This window comes from Aulonocara stuartgranti, assembly GCF_965226115.1.
Source record: "Aulonocara stuartgranti genome assembly, chromosome: 10".
NCBI lineage: Eukaryota > Metazoa > Chordata > Actinopteri > Cichliformes > Cichlidae > Aulonocara > Aulonocara stuartgranti.
Genome location: NC_138946.1, coordinates 16,500,876 through 16,518,727, shown reverse-complemented (window position 1 = coordinate 16,518,727; position 17,852 = coordinate 16,500,876). Strand labels below are relative to the sequence as shown.

General features: G+C 41.0%; 1 protein-coding gene across 1 annotated transcript; it reads right to left on the bottom strand.

The window, feature by feature from the left end:
* Positions 1 to 1,090: 1,090 nt before the first annotated feature.
* Positions 1,091 to 3,165, bottom strand: tpbgl (trophoblast glycoprotein like). The gene has a single exon (XM_082550084.1). It carries the CDS (start codon positions 2,891 to 2,893, stop codon positions 1,832 to 1,834), a length of 1,062 nt encoding a protein of 353 aa, XP_082406210.1. The 5' UTR covers positions 2,894 to 3,165; the 3' UTR covers positions 1,091 to 1,831.
* Between the last annotated feature and the right edge of the window lie 14,687 nt (positions 3,166 to 17,852).

Genomic DNA, 17,852 nt, shown 5'->3' with positions numbered 1-17,852 from the left:
GGCATGGCTGCAGACGTGGAACATGCATATACAGCACACAAAAGCTTTTATCCTTGAACACTGCTGTCCTGGTGATTAGCTTTATCACCTCAGACTTCATATGCAACATGACAGCGTATGGTACAGTGGCATGTCACGAAGTGGCACGGTGTCACAGTCTTTTGTTACGTAAAGGTGCGTCCTCCTGCTGACATAATAAAATGGCTTTAAAAAAATCTGTCCATGTATTCATTATCTAATCCCTTAACTGGAAGTTTACGTTAAACATGCAGATATTGTAATATTTTAATCTGTAGATGAAGACATAAATAACTGTAGCTTGTCTAGAGAGGGGGCCATCTGTATCACAGTGATCTGTCACTGCTTGATCCCTCTCTCCACCGGAAAGTGCTAATCATCACCTCGCTCCTTTTGTTAGAACTGTTCATCCAGTGCGGTGTGGATGATTCTAATTTTCTCGCCTCATTGTCTTTAATCAGGTGTATTAATCACATTTGTTATGATTTATGAGGGAGGAACAGCTGCTACACTGATTCCTTGGTTAGTTGGTATGCCCAGTACGTTGATTACTCACTCTCTTACCTTCCACTAATGATCTGACAACGGAAAATAACCTACTGCTTGTTTAGAAATCCATAGCTACAGTTTGTTTTCATTTCATATACACACAGTGATCCACCTGGGCCCTCCCTCTACCTTGTTTTTCTTTAGTAATTGACCTTGACTGTAATGGAGACCTTTAGCTAAGAAGGTCGATCAGCCGTGAGCCATAAAGATACCGACTACCATGATCAGTCTTTACAGGTTATTAGTCACAGTCCTGATGTGATTAACACAACTGCACTTTTATGTCATATCTCTCCAGTCTTTCCCTCTAGTCCTTAAACCCCGATGACAATGTGACACCTCACTTTAGTTTGTGAAGTCACATGTTCTGCAAATTTCACCGGGAGCTTGCACACTCATTCAGAAACACAGCAGGAAAAAAATACATTTAATGTCTGACATAGTGCTGCATGAAGTCTACATTCCCTGACAGGGATGATAAAATGTACAGACACACTGCAAACTCATGATTTTTCTTTTTTTTTGTTTGGCTTTTTATTAATGTTTTGGTTGGTTTTCTATGCCTACAGGAATCACATGCACGGTTAAAATTGGTCTCTCTTTCACTTTTTCCACAGTTTTACTGATAAGCTGATCTGGTGTCAAATGACACACGTTCTTCTCTGAGATAAAAGGGTCTTCGTGAAAACATGGTGTGTAACATATTCCACAAACATGGCACTCCATAAAAAAAATGCCAAATGAGTTTCCTTCTCTGACAGTTTTCTGACAATATGCACTCCCTGGTAGATTAAAAGCAGTCTTGCACTCTGCGCAGGTTCTCCTGAATGTAAAATATTAAGCAGGGGCCGCAGCTTTGGGTAATAACGCTGACTCAGCTTTTCAAATTGGAAATTTGATGGACCTTTACTGTGCGCTTTGGACGGTTACTGAGGGTAAATACTAAACAAGTGGGGCTGTGTAAGCTAACACAACAGATGGAAAGCATTTCTGCTATGAGGAGATACTTATATACAATATGTACAACACTGCTGAGAAGATTGAAGTATTTAGTTGTGCTGGATGAACAGTTACTTATATTTAACTGCCTTTGGCTCTGTGCATCTCCCAGAGTGAATTCATGGGCTGAACGTGATGAAACTAGTTTTAAAAAACCATCAGTTGTAGTTGTGACAGGTCAAGGCCACAGTCTTTGATAAATAAGTTATCCTGGTAATATCGTCTGTCCTCACACTATGTAGCACTGGATTGATGTTTCGACTGGTTAAACAGCCACGTTGGCCAGTCTGGGGTCAGAGTCCTGCTCATAGCGGTAATGATATACCTCCATCTGGTCACGGCAGGCCTCTCTGATGTTGTTGAGCCACCGTTTGATGCCTCCCCGGTTGAGATAAAGTACCATCAGGAACACCACCCCGATGAGAGCCAACACTATACCTAGGAAAACATATGACACCGCCTCCAGGTTCTCGTTCATACAATCAACCTCCTCTCCCCGGAGCTTTTCCACGGGAATCCCCCTCTTAGCCTCTGGCTCGCTGCACAGGAGACGCCCTGCATCCAGGCACTGGGACGAGTTCTTCAGCCAGTAGTAAAACGCCTCCAGTTCACAGCTGCACCGAAACGGATTTAAAGACAAGTAGACGCGTATGCGCCTTTGTTGGTACAAACTGGTTACATTTTCCTCCCCGATGATCTCTATTGAGTTATTAATCAGCACCAACTCGTGGAGGTTAAAGACATCTAATCTCTCGAGGGGGATAGACGTCAGCTTGTTTCCCGCCAACTCCAGTCTGTGCAGGTTGCGCAAACTTTGTGTGTTGAGCGCATCTGAGAGCTGCGCGGTGGCCGCAGGAGAAACGGAGTAATTCAGGTTAAGAGAGCGCAGATCGGGTAATCCATGGAAAGCCCTGGATGAGATAAACTCCAACTGATTGTGGCTAAGATCCAACGAATGTAACCGGGAAAGCCCCAGGAAGGCGTAAGGTTCAATAGCCTGTATCCCGTTATAGGACAGAGAGAGTGTTGTCATTTCCAACTCCGTGCCGTTGGTCATGAACGCATCACGCTGTAAAGTTGAGATGTTACTCCCCGTAAGTGTCAAGGTGGACGTCCACTTTGGCATGTCTCTGGGTACCTCGGTGTAGTCCCCGTCACGGCAGGTCACCGTCCTCAAGCCCCTGGTACAGATGCAGGACGACGGGCACGCGTCGTCCATCCTTACGGGCGAAAACAACAAACACATCACTGCTGCGTAATACAAACACCACTGGTTCCAAATAGAAAAGATACACTTTGAATTGTCCGAACTGTAAAAGATCCACATCTTCTCCCTCTTTCCCCCCTTCTCTCAAAACAGGAATATGCCGATGGGTGTTGCAAAGAAGGTGACCGATCCTCTCACAGGCGTGTAAAGTCGTGTCAGTCGGACGTATTGCCTTTACTTGGAGCAGACGGGATAGAAATAAACGGCTTTCTTCATTGTCACCTTGGAGTCGTGTTTTTCTGCAGTAAAGATGAGTTTTGTTTGAGATTTGCACGCATGAGAACGGCTGAAGACGGCCAAGTGTGAAGTGTGGCTGCGTGGAAAGCTTCTGATCCGCGCTCCCTTGGTGGTATTTTTGACGTCTGTCACAGAGAGGAGGGGCGGGGGCGGGGGGGGGGGGGGGGGGGGGGGTAGAGGGGAAGAGAGAGAGAGATATGCACGGCAAGCTTAATGTTCTTCTGAGCCCTCTTCCTTTAGAATTCATTGTTTTGCTAAAAAGGGAATATGAAGAAGAATAGATCACATGAGTCCCTGAAAATGGTTGGAATCACTGGAAGGATGGACTTTAATGTTAATGTTAGCTTTTCTTCCTGAAGAAATACTCTCTTAAATGCTCACCAGTGAAAAATCCTCAATACCAAAAACAAAATATTAATGTTCATAACAGTAATAATCAGAACTGTTCATTGAATCCATGGAGCTCATTCTACAAATTTTAAATGGGACACTGTTTACCATTACTGGATAGCTGTACAGTCATTTATCTCCAAGGCTATTGGTTTTTTCCCCCCCTCCCCATTCATGCTGTTTCCATTATTACATTATTATAGGCTTGAATTACATTTTGCATTCATTGCAAATGAGTTGCTGTAATTATGCCTGGGTAGTGCAGAATGTTTAATGGGGCCTTGGTCAGTTCCTTCCAATTAATCAATTTTCCACAAAAAGAAAACTCACTTTTGGAGAGTTGGTCACGCTCCCCACGTCTACAGTACAGAGTTGGCAAACAAATCAATAAGCCTGAATAAATAAGCAGCTCCAAAATCAGAGTTTTGCATTGGCCTGTGATGCTGGAGTGACATGCGGGACTGATCGGTCATTTTGTCTCATTACTTACCCAGAAACCAGAGGATGAAAAAACTGATGTTTACATTTATTTCTGGGACTAATGAGGATGAAGTGAATTATACTCTAATTACGCAGTAAGGAATCTGGAAACATTAGTCCTAGGGTACCATGGCAGAGTACATTGTTCAATGTAGCTTGTATATTAAGCAGAAACTGTGCAAATGTGCCAGGAGTATTTATTCTTCAGTCATAATTATGTGTTGGTCAAAAGGTTAGTTAATAAACAAACTAGAGCTTCAGCACCCTGGACAGCTCCACAGAGCAGTACTTGACTCTAAGGGATATTGTGTTGTTCTGTGTTCAAAAGGAAGTAGCCTAAGTTGAAATGATCAAAGGAAGGAGAGAACAGAGGAGGAAAGAGGTTTATTCCATTTTAAATGTTAAGAAACTAAAGATCTAAAGATGAGAAAAAGGGGAAAGTCAGAGACTGCCCAGGGGTCAGTAGCATGGATGCCTCCATACGGCAGAGCACTGCAGTAAGTTCTGTGGGCACAAACAAAGAAGGAAAGTGAGGGCAGGAAAAAAAGAAGAAGAAGAAAGAACTGGAGAGCAAAAGAAACAGAAAAATGACAAACTAGGGCAGAGAAAGAAAGAAACTCTAGTAGCATTCACTCTCCCACCTGCTGCTGTTTCTGTTCATTACATCCGTCACAAATTTACAACAACGGCCTATCAACAACATAAAAGTTTAAATCAAACTTTGGCTTTCTTTTTCTTCTTTGTGTGTGTTTCTGTTCTTATACAGCAAAACATGTATCTGTAATCTCATTTTGATTGTAGTCTTATCCTAACAGTTGGACTCTGGCTGCGGTGATGTGTGTTCACTGCTCATCAGTTCATCTCAAGCCACTGGATGAGACTGACAGCAGGGCTATACATGACTAGAATCTTTCACACCAGTCTTAGAAAGCCAGTTCTTCGTGGACTTGGTTTGACTCTTTCTCCAAACTGACGCATAGTTGAAACCACACTCTTGCCCAAAACAACACTATGCACTTTGATATAGAACTTTACATAAAATGGAAATAAGAGCACCAACTCATGAAAAAAACAAACAAACTCCAGTTTAAAAGTAAATCAGATTATCTGAGCAAAAGCATCTGCACAGAAATTGTGTTAGTGTAAATACAATCTATTGATTATGATTGATTTTTTACCCTAAGTAAATAAAATTCAGTATAATATTGGTATTGATCTTTCCTCAAACCTGACAAGAAAATTAGATTCTCAATTTGTGATTTCACTAAATTAAAAATTATTCATTTAAGGACAGTTGGAAGACTGGTGCTTATCACAGAGACCACAGCACCAGGGGGAGTCTGGAGCTGATTGTAGTGCGCTGTCATTCTCAAGAGCACTCCATCAGCAACAAATGGACACAACTGGTTATGGTGGGGATGTAAATATAGACAGAGGGAGAGGGAGAACAAGAAACCGAGACACAGAAACAACAGGGCACAACAAGATAACAAATGTTGGAAAATGGTCTTACTGCTGTTGCTGCTGATAAGCAGAAATTAATGTCAGGTTGTTTTTTTAAAACATAGCAGACAGTATTTCCTCCAAACACACAAGGACATCTGTTCAATCCTCCTCTTATCCTCTCAAGACCTCTTTGCTTCCTCCACAACCTGGGTGTCCACTCTATCTGCCAGAGCTGAGAGCTGATTTAGTGGTGGCTGCTGTTCACAGGCTGCTGCTGGGATACGGTGCCCTCACCATGCTCTTTAATTTGACACTGAACCTCGTAATTGATTTTCTCAAGGCTGCCCATCCCTATCTCCTGACTACAGTAAGAGAGAGAGAGTGTGTGTGTGTGTATCTGTAAACTTGAGAGTGAGTGACCAGTTTTGGTCTAATCCTCAGGTGTGTCATTATTTCTGACAGGCCCGGCACACATGCCAAATTAGCAGAAGCTTACTGCTGTCCTGTGTATGCATTATGCAAATCATTGCACATGCTGCAATTACATTTGATCACATGCATTGATGACTGGATACTTTTTATGATCTTGAATTGCTCTGTTTATTCGCTTCAAATGGTTCCTGCATTTACTTTGTCATTTTGGATTTCTCCTTCATCCCACCTGCATCATCTGTCATTCATTAACCTTGAGTTAAGAGCCAACCTGATCTTTCCTTCATCCTCCCTCCAGCTGGCACATGACTGACACATGCCGGACTTACTCATAATTACATATTATCCAAATAAGCCAAGTAAAGGACACAAGTGTGTGTATCTAAAGCAGGTGAGCGCTGTAAAAACAGTCCACTAAGCCTGAGGGTGTCAGTTGGTGTTAGGTGCTTAGATTTCCTATCATGACTCAACACAGCGTCTCATCACATCAAAGACATTACCTGCACCTTGATCATCTCTCTGGCAACACACAGAGAGAGGATACTGTGAGAAATGCAACTATAAAACTATTATGTTGCTTAAAATCTCCTGGTTCAAAATGGGCCTTTGTGAGAGTAAATACAATCAGCCCACATAGAGTATCCAAACCAAATCGTTACCTTGTCTGTGTTGACTTATTTCTTACAAAAGTCTAGGCATTGTCTTGTCTAGTATGTGTTTGTTAATAAAACAACAATCACATTGCTCTCTCTTAGATTTCTTTTTGTTGCATCAAAAATTCTTTTATCCAAAATATCCCTTTTTCCAACTTCTCCCACTTTAATGTTGCATTTTTAAGACTTTTGTTTATTCACTAAATGGCTTTTCTCTTTTCTCTTTCACAGTGTGCAGCTTCTCTTCTTATTCCTTCTCTCTTTGATGGATGTTCATTAGTAAGTTAGCATGAAAATGACAAACCAGTATATAAAACCATTATCTTATAGGCCTAACTCTGTTAGCTATGAAAGTGAGGAGCACAGGGAGGTTTGCACACTGCTGTACAAAATCATTACTGACTATGAGCATTCACTGCTTTGCACAGCTGCTGCCCACAGATGCGGGTGCCAGATTATGTACTGTGGTACAACTGCAATGCTCCTGGGTGATGGCAGTTCCATTTAAAATCTTATTTAATCTTTGTCCTTGCCCTGTAGCGTGGACGCTTGATATTGTCCATCACTTTAAAAAGCAGCTGGGGTAAGAAGTTGAAGGACTTTGTAGCAACTGTGAATAATGCAGTTTAAACCCACACACAGGGTTTTATACTATCTGTCTGACCCAACACAAAACTCTGCTGCACCCAGAGGCAGGTGGAGTTCAGGGTTAATCTATCTCCCCTCCTGTGAAGATAGTCACATATCACCCACCTCCATTTTTTTCTTTCTATCTCGCTCTCCCTCCCATCTCACATGGAGTCTGCACCTCTCTTTCTGTGTTCCACCTGCCTCTTAATCTGTCCATCAGTCTCTCCGCAGACCTGCTCCTTAAACAGTACTCCACCTCTGGATGAATAAGAGATGAGCAGAGGCCTTGGGGGGAGGAGGAGAAGATGGATGGAAGGGAGAAGCAAAGAAGTGCAGCGGCATCCAGTGAGAACCCTGAGGCGATGGGAGTGTAAATGGATCTTGAGGAGCTGGTGTCACCTGTCCCAGGACCATTAATTAGTCATTTAGACTTGTAATGGAGCGAGCTGTAGCCAGACAGGCACAATCGGCCAAACAAAGTTAGTCACTTGGGCTGAGGAGTGAGCTGTGGGTGGTGATAACACTGCGTGTCCAAAGTGGGAAAATACAATGAACACTAAGTTCATATTAGATATGTATAATACATACAGACAGGGTCTCTTTGTTGATTTATGGGACTTTACAAATACATTAAGTAAAGTATGTAGGGTCATTTATATGAGAACAGTATTACTTTACGCTTAGAATAATACAGGGCAACATAAAAGCCGCAGAAAATGAAAGGGGTTCATGAAAGGAGCATAAAAACATTCATCTTGGGAAGGTAAAGACACCAATAGTGAGAAAAAATGAAAAACAATGTAAGGTATAATATTAAAAGTTAGATAAATGTGATGGTAATGACACTTGTAATTTGTTTTATTTATTTGTTTGTTACTTGAATTACATCATGCAATAATTGAATCCATTCTCTTCTGCTAATCCAGTTCAGGGTCACGAGGTGGTTAGAGCCTATCCCAGCTGCCATAGGGCACGATTTTTTTCAGAAGACATTATATTTAATTTGCAACATTACTATCTCAACAGATATTTAGAGTGAAAGGTGAATTATTCCATTTCAAGTTTGCATGTAAAGAATCTTAATAAAGCTCAGGGATCCACATTATTCACATCACTGTGCTTTCTGAAAGTATTTACTTTCATGTGAGGTATCACATTAACTCTGCACTTCAAGATTTGAAGTGTGAAGGCAATATGATCTGGAAATTAAACAGGGAGTGCCTACGATCAGACTCTTTCGAGCTCACGAACACTGATTTCTCAACGATCAAGTAACAACTGATGCAGATACTTGACCTCTCAAGAACATATTAAGATTAAATTGCAAAGTCCATTAGAGACACCCAAGAGCCCTCTGGGGTTATTATGGCATTACACAATGTCTCTGGTCCTGAATGCAAAAAACAAAAATAGCAGCAGATTATCTGGTGTTATATGAAGTAATAAATCATCTGTAACTTTCATAATGCTCTCTTATATGTTCAACCCAAAATCATTCAAAAATGATTACAGAATAATAACTTCGTCAGCACCTGGTTGGGATTAGGATTAGTTTACACATCTTCCTGGTCCATAATGAACAATGAGTTTCCCAAGATCACATAACAAACAAATGATATGGATACTTTGCTTGCATTGCCTCTGTTTAGATTGAATTACAAAACGCTTGATATCTGATGTTCAGGTGACCGCTGTTTGTCCTTCTGGCTGTTGAACGATGATACTGAGGCCCTCGAGGCAATTCAGACACTCCTCCTGAGGGGTGAAGTGTATCAGGACACCTTGGAAAGTGAATGAGCTGGCCGAGTCAGGGCATGACACCAGGGTGCTGCCAGTCTTGTTAGACGGGGTTAATCAGTCAAAGTACTTGTTGATCCTGTTTCAGAACAATGCTGAGCTTTACTTTGTGTTTTTGTTCTTCTGTGTTCTACGTTCATTCATTTTTTTCTCCTCCTATTTCAGATACAATAGTGCAACTTGTCAACTTGTAGCCATGTGGCTGTTCCTCTGAGATTATCCAACACAGTATTAAATGTTAAACGAGTTTATCTTTAATCCTTGAGGTCAGGATTAACAAGGTTAGGGTTTGGTTAAAGTTAAGAGTTCAAGTGTCTAGACTTCTCAAAGGTTATTGGTCAATCGAGCGACATGTGTTCATTACTTCATCTTTACATACTTACACTGGGTTTTCCAAATGTAGTAAAATGCGCTAACTAATAAAGAGCTACTAGAGCTGTCATTTAGAGTGCAAGTTTATGTAGTGAGTGTGGGCTGGCATCGCTCTTTCAACATCTCTCGATAAAACAATTCCTGTCATTGGGCTGTCCTCAATGGGCAAAGTCAGAGACAATATTTATGCTTGGCAGGACTGTTCAGTCACACTCACAGTACACGCAATCCATCAGCAGTGCTGCTCATCACTTCTGTCCACAGTCATGGCGAACTTTCCAGGGGCAAATAGCTGCTGTGCTGCTGTGCACTCTGGACAGCAGGATCGCCGCCAGCGCTCTGGCCTCTCATTTATTCAATAATTAATGTTCGTATAGGTAGTGAGACGTGAGGTCTCCTGGATGGTGAGGGTGTGGTGTTCAGCAAAAGTTAATAGACACAAAAGGACATTTATTCAAATACTGTACATTCAGGGAGACATTATTTATTTATATTTTATGCCACTTAATATTCTGCAGAGGACTTAACTTTTTGTGTTTTTGTTTCACTCAAATTTCATTTTAAAGAAAGATGAACAGTAAAAACTCTTGAGTCATCTCTCATTGTTAAGCCACACTTACCTATGAAGCATTCAACCATAAAAAGAGTGATGAATCTAGATTTGATGCTTTTGGTTCAAATTGTTCTCAATATGTACAGGGAGTGCAGAATTATTAGGCAAGTTGTATTTTTGAGGAATAACTTTATTATTGAACAACATCCATGTTCTCAATGAACCCAAAAAAAACTCATTAATATCAAAGCTGAATGTTTTTGGAAGTAGTTTTTAGTTTGTTTTTAGTTTTAGCTATTTTAGGGGGATATCTGTGTGTGCAGGTGACTATTACTGTGCATAATTATTAGGCAACTTAACAAAAAACAAATATATACCCATTTCAATTATTTATTTTTACCAGTGAAACCAATATAACATCTCCACATTCACAAATATACATTTCTGACATTCAAAAACAAAACAAAAACAAATCAGCGACCAATATAGCCACCTTTCTTTGCAAGGACACTCAAAAGCCTGCCATCCATGGTTTCTGTCAGTGTTTTGATCTGTTCACCATCAACATTGCGTGCAGCAGCAACCACAGCCTCCCAGACACTGTTCAGAGAGGTGTACTGTTTTCCCTCCTTGTAAATCTCACATTTGATGATGGACCACAGGTTCTCAATGGGGTTCAGATCAGGTGAACAAGGAGGCCATGTCATTAGTTTTTCTTCTTTTATACCCTTTCTTGCCAGCCACGCTGTGGAGTACTTGGACACGTGTGATGGAGCATTGTCCTGCATGAAAATCATGTTTTTCTTGAAGGATGCAGACTTCTTCCTGTACCACTGCTTGAAGAAGGTGTCTTCCAGAAACTGGCAGTAGGACTGGGAGTTGAGCTTGACTCCATCCTCAACCCGAAAAGGCCCCACAAGCTCATCTTTGATGATACCAGCCCAAACCAGTACTCCACCTCCACCTTGCTGGCGTCTGAGTCGGACTGGAGCTCTCTGCCCTTTACCAATCCAGCCACGGGCCCATCCATCTGGCCCATCAAGACTCACTCTCATTTCATCAGTCCATAAAACCTTAGAAAAATCAGTCTTGAGATATTTCTTGGCCCAGTCTTGACGTTTCAGCTTGTGTGTCTTGTTCAGTGGTGGTCGTCTTTCAGCCTTTCTTACCTTGGCCATGTCTCTGAGTATTGCACACCTTGTGCTTTTGGGCACTCCAGTGATGTTGCAGCTCTGAAATATGGCCAAACTGGTGGCAAGTGTCATCTTGGCAGCTGCACGCTTGACTTTTCTCAGTTCATGGCCAGTTATTTTGCGCCTTGGTTTTTCCACACGCTTCTTGCGACCCTGTTGACTATTTTGAATGAAACGCTTGATTGTTCGATGATCACGCTTCAGAAGCTTTGCAATTTTGAGACTGCTGCATCCCTCTTCAAGATATCTCACTATTTTTGACTTTTCTGAGCCTGTCAAGTCCTTCTTTTGACCCATTTTGCCAAAGGAAAGGACGTTGCCTAATAATTATGCACACCTGATATAGGGTGTTGATGTCATTAGACCACACCCCTTCTCATTACAGAGATGCACATCACCTAATATGCTTAATTGGTAGTAGGCTTTCGAGCCTATATAGCTTGGAGTAAGACAACATGCATGAAGAGGATGATGTGGACAAAATACTCATTTGCCTAATAATTCTGCACTCCCTGTATAGAGGAGGTCATGAGAGAGGTACAACAGTGAGCATCTACAGGCATCTGTGAAGGCTCACAGTGGAGGCTCTGTCAAGGAAGCTTGAAAAACTATTCCTAAAGACTAAGAAAATTACAAGAAACAATGCCTAAGAAAGTTCAGGCTATGTTGAAGAATAAAGGTTGTCATATCAAATATTACGTTTCAGGCTTAGAATTGCACAAAATTTGTTTTTGCCTTCAGTGGGTGACTCAAAAGTTTTCCACATTGCTATATATCGTGCCGCACTCTTTCTACCCTATCATCAAGACTGATTTAAGGGCTTGTGTCCCCTTAGAAGTTGACTTGCCCAATGTTGATTAAGTTGCAATAACCACTGTCCAGCTGCTTAAAGTTTCTTGATATTTTGAGTACACTCTGTGCTTTCTCTCTGAATCAAAGCATTTTACTGGACAACGCTGTTTCCCTGGTATTTAATCAGTCAAGCAATGAAATCTGTTTTTTTTTTTTTTGGGGGGGGGGGGGGATAATTTAGGAATAATTACAGTATAGTGACCAGTTATATTTTTCCCTCTGAAGTTGGGTGCCCTTGAACATGACACCAAATTTCTACCTTCTCTGACCCCATTCTCATCTTGTGAAGGGAGAAAATGGAAAGGAAATTTCCCTATCAAGTGCAATAACAGATCGCTTTACATTACAAGAAGGGTAGACTGATGAATGAGGAGCATGAGCAGTCACTGAGGTAAATGGCTTCATCATCCATTCATGCTCCTCCACAGTGCTGAAAATACTCGTGCCATTACAGTCGGGAACAGAGCGGGACGTTCATAAGAAAGAAAAAAAAAGGAGGCTGACAAGGGGGAGGGGGAGATTATTTTACATTTATTATAGTGAGGCAAATTAAAAAGGAGAGGTCATTACTTTTATCTGGCGAGAAGAGAGAGGGGACCTATTCTTAGCTTTTTACCCCTATGACAAGATAGATTACAGTTTTATGTGAGAAAGTTTCAGAACATCAAGCTGACTCTGCCAAACTTCAGTTTCATCAAACACACGCAAAAGAGAAATAAACCTTCTTGGCTTGTCAGATGAATATACTTTTATGGCAGTTATAAAAAAAATCGGGGAGAAAAAAAAAAGAGTTGATGGCCCTATATTTTTCACTTAACATATTTAGAGCCCCAGGTGGCAGAGGAGTATGCTGACACCACAGAATATAAACTAAGTAAATAAATAAATTTCCCCAAGGGCGACTTTCTCCTCAATATTTTTTATTTGCTTTTTGAGGTTCGAAGTATGTCGCACGCCTTATTGTTCCCTGGAGGTGGATGAATAATGTCAGCAATATTCAGCTTTCATATCTGGGAACATCATAACAAGAGAGCAGACAGCAGTCGGGGGACGGGAAAAAAGCCTTCAATCATGAAGTTCGTCAACAGCAGCTCCTCTTATTAGGATAATGTGATGGCAGTGAAACCCAAATTGTACTAAATAATACTTTACAGGTGTAAATATTAGATTATCACCTTTTTAGGAACTCAGAAGCAGCCAGAAGGTACATTTTACTTCCAGAAATGTTGAAAATAAGAAGCAGTGACAAGAGTCTTCATCCATGTGTGCAGCTCTGTGAGGCTGTGCTTGGAGCAATGATATTATGATAACAGTTTAATAATGGTGATCCTAAGCAGGACCAAAGCAGTTCATTCACAGACCAACACTGACATCCCCAGAGTCATACAGCCTGCAGATTGAAGTGTCAATCAAAACCTAACTTTGTATGTGTCGAGCTGCTTACTCATAAGTGTGTGACTGAGTTCCGGCAAGGTGAATAGGCTGTTTGGGAGAGCGATTGCCGGTGGGTCTGCTGGCTAAGCTCACCTTCACCTTGTCCATGTGCCAGATTTAGCCTCTCCTCTATCCACAGCTCGTGATTCTTATTCAGCCCACAAGCGCTCGCTATCGCTCTCTCTCTACATCTAACAATGATTTGGATGCTGAGATGGTAGCCTGCAAAACAAGCAATAACTAATGAATGTTTCTATTTTTGGCCCAACAGAACTGGTTCCAATGCATCATCATTGTACTTAACATTCAGTCTTGATCGAGACTATGATTTACTGTCAGCGATTTTCATATTAGTTGATAATAACCTTGAGAGAGTGATGGAAATTTTATTTTTACATGAGCCCAGCCAAATTACCATCATCTGCATCATGATTCAAATTTCCTCTGCTGTAGAGAGAGGATGATAGATGGAGCATTGAAGACTGAAGGAACAAACCAGCTTAAAGGCAGACCGAGACACTGGAGAGGTTCGGAGTTTCAGAGTGAGTGCTCGTGTCAGGATGTGACAGTTTGAACATCAGGCTCTCCAAAGGGGCCAGCATCAGCAGGTTAAAACTGAAGGCTGATGAATAAGTGGGAAGGGGGGTTGATTGGATTATTCACATCCATAATGATCACAAACTTCAAACCAACTCAAAAATATTTAAGTACTGACTCTGTAATGGAATGCCTATCTATCCAGAAAGTGCCCCACCTCTCATCCAGTGTCTGTGGGGATAGGCTGACATTGGCTGGATTAATGGGATTTTATTGGGCATCGGCCCTGCTTTTGGAAGGGTAAACACTGCAAACTCAAATTAGAGCATTTGCTACGGTTCAGGGGAGGCTACGTAATGTCTGAAAAAAGAACCCCAGAGACTGAAGCTGAGAATGAAGCGTCAAGTTCACTCGTGGGCCTGCATGTGAGTTTTGTTTTTGGTGCTTCTGCTTTCCCACACTGTAATTCAAATCACCACAGTGCTCCAATGGTTTTGGACTATTACATACTCTTTTTATGATAATTTATGGAATATATAAAACTGCTGAAATACTCCTGCTCCTATGATTTTGAGCATTGTCCCAGTCTATTGTGCTCTTTGTATGCTTGGGCAGTTGCATTAGCTTGCTGTCTGGCTTGTGATCATACCAATTGCTGGATTTTATGAGGGGGAAAACAGTAAACCTGACAGGAGAAAGAGACAGATCTCTTAAAAAGTCTCTTAGAGGCATTTCTTAACAACTGCAGATTCCAAGATCATTAGATCAAACAGCAACCCTCAGATAAGAGGAAATTTATACGGATGTTAAAAAACAACCCAGGAACTACCAGGGTTCAAGTCTGTCATAAACTGGAAACTGCTGGAACACCAGCATCACTGTCCAAACTGAAGAGAGTTTTACATCGCCATGGACTGAGAGGGTACAGACAAAAAATATAGCTTTTGCTCCAAAATCAACACCTTCAAGCTTGCAGACATTTGCAGCGGTGAACATAGAAAAGCCAATTCCTTCCAGAGACAAGTTTTATGGTCCAGCAGGACAAAGATTAAGCTATCTGCCCTAATCCCAAGATGTATGTTTAGAAGCGTAAAGGTGACGATTTCAAACCTAAAAACACGGTACCAGCTGTCAAGCACGGTGGTGGTGGTAGCATCATGTTCTGGGTCTGTTTTACTGTCAGTGGTACTACTACATTGCTCAAAGTAGATGGAACAATGAAGGAGGAGGATTACAATCTCTTCAAATTAATCTCAACTGAACAGCTAGACAGTTAAAACAGGTACAGAGTTGAGTGTTCAAACAGGAAATGATCACAAACATGTTAATCAAAACTGGTTTTGGAATGAATAAATCAGTCTAGCATTAAACTTATGAAATGGTTTTCCCAAAGCCCTGACATCAACTGTATTGAAAATTTGTGGATTATGCTTAATAGCCAGGTCCATGCCAGGAAACCAACCACTTTATTCTTTCAAGAAGAGTGGTTGATCTACATGTGAGTGTATGTAAACCTCTGCCTACAACTGTAAAGCTGCATGGTTGTAATTTGGAGAGATGAGTCAGGCGTCTCAGCTGGTAGTGGCTCTGTCAGACTGTTAGAGATATCACCGAATATGCACAGCACACCACAGCTTTTTGTCTGTGGTCTGTCCATTTTTGATTGCATTATGTAGGAAAACATCTGATAAGATCGCAGCCTGTGGAAATGGGCTCAAATGGCACTGCACAGTGAAAATAACAAATCCACTATCTGATACTGCAACAGCCAGCAGACATCTGCAGACCTTTTCATGCTGATTGTGTTTGTCTTTCTTGTGCTCCTTTTCACCCCCTACCTCAAAAATATTTACCTAGCTCGTGTGATTTGTTTTGGACATGGGCTTGCATGTCTCTCTCAGCTCCTATTGAGAGTGATGTACACACAACTTATCTTACAAATGCAGAAGAAGAAGCAAACAAATTCGAAGAATTTCCCATTTGGAAATGTAAACACAGATGCAACAATGGGGACCTGAGGTATTTGATGATTAGTTACAAATAAGACAAATTTGGCTCTTTTGATAAGTCTTTCTTTGGGTAACAAAGATTTTACTATTCAAGATGCATAGCTGAATTATATGTAGGATTATTATGAAAACTCTGTTATCTCTGATGTAGGGGATTTCAAGCTGCATTAGTGTAAATCTCCTATTATGCACTCCATCAGCTTCTTTTCTAAAGCCTATAAGCTGTGTTAAAGCTACAATCACTTGCATATTTGCCTTTTAACAATATCTCAGTTTACATTAGCTTATAAGAGGACAAAACATACAAAGAGACATGTTTTTCGAGACATTTGACCAAAGAGTGAGAATACTAAATTAATTTCATTTAAAAACAAGCGATTAAAATATTTGCCGCTTGATTGGCTAAACACTGAAATTTAGCATGACTAAAGATCTGAAAACTCTCATGATTATTTTGTCAAAAGGTTTCTTCTTATAGAACATACATCACCAAATGTTTTTGACTGCTTAGTATAGATGTGGATAGATGTATAGATGTGACTGGCATAACACCCACACAGTAATGTCAAAAGTCTTTTTTTGCAGATTTAAGGTCATGCCAAAGCATCTCAATTAGATTTTAGTTCATGCTAGCTGGGCCCACGTCCTCAATTTAGGTTTGACAGCATTTTAGTAGATAATGAATGACATGAATTAAGCTGCGGTTTGGGGAAGGCCTCCAAAGGGACTGGCGGCGGCTCCCAGGCCTAGCAGATTCCCATGTACTAAATTGAAGTGAAGAAGTTAAAGAATTGGAAAGGGGAAGGTGGGTGGGGCACGTAAACCAGAATGAAAAGCTTGTAGAACTGGGGGAACATATATAGATAAGAACCGGAAGGAGCATGTTTGGAGACGTGGTCCCGCTTCTGAAATTTTGGTTCACATAAGGGCACTGTATAGATGTGGTTTAATAGTTCATTCACTCATTAAGGCCAGGCAGTCTAGACTTCTGTTGTATGATAAAATCTTTCAGATTGGCTGCTGTGTGACATCATTTATAACAAAAAAAAAAAAAAGGAAAGCCATCAAAATTGATTTTGCAGACATCGGTTTCTGTTTGCAACACTGATTTTCTGTTGACCAGTATATTTGAATTTAATAAGTAGAGTGAATCTTTCGGCTCCTTTCAGGAAGTCACACGCTTTAGTCACTGACGTTTCTGATGGTTGTCAGACTTTTTGGTTTACTTTCCAGTAAATTAAACATCTAGTGGATTTGGACAGCTCAATATTATTAATGTTACTTTGTGCTCTGTGATATCCTGATGGACATTTTTCATTCTGGAATATTGTGATAAGAAATTTCTAACCACTTTCTAATGTGTTATAGACTACAGATCTGATTTTTTTTAATCAGCACATTAATAGATGTTGAAAAGAATTTCATCTACAGTCTCAGTTTTCTACAGTTTTTAGAGAGAATTAAAAGTTGACCTGAATGAAGACGTTATTCAGACTTAACTTTCAACCTTCTTCCCACAATCATCAGCAGGAATCTGCCCCATGGACCATTCTGAGTTCACTGAGGAGTCACTGCTCCCCAGCTTCTTTCACCAGCTGCCTCACCAAAGTTTTGTCTTGACCTTGACTTGTATGCACATCTTCACATCTGTCAGATTGGCTGCCCTCCAGACACTTGTGAGGTTTTAACTGGCACATGCCTCGGGACTTCCAGCTGTGATCATGATTTTATTGTCATTGCCCAACATGAGCTTCCGCTCCTTTTTAAAAGCTAATGAACCTTTACATCAGAGCTTACTGTGACCTGAACCCTTATTTCTTCGCTGTTGTGGTACACTAGTCTTTGTACTTCATCACTTACATGCAAGGCTTTTAATTGATTGACTGAAAGAGGAAAAATGCTCCAACACCTGAACATCACGCCTTAATGGTCCTATAAAGACTTTTAAGCTGAAGGTCTTGGAGGACATGGGCCATGTACTGTAGGTTCAGGAGTAGAAGCTAC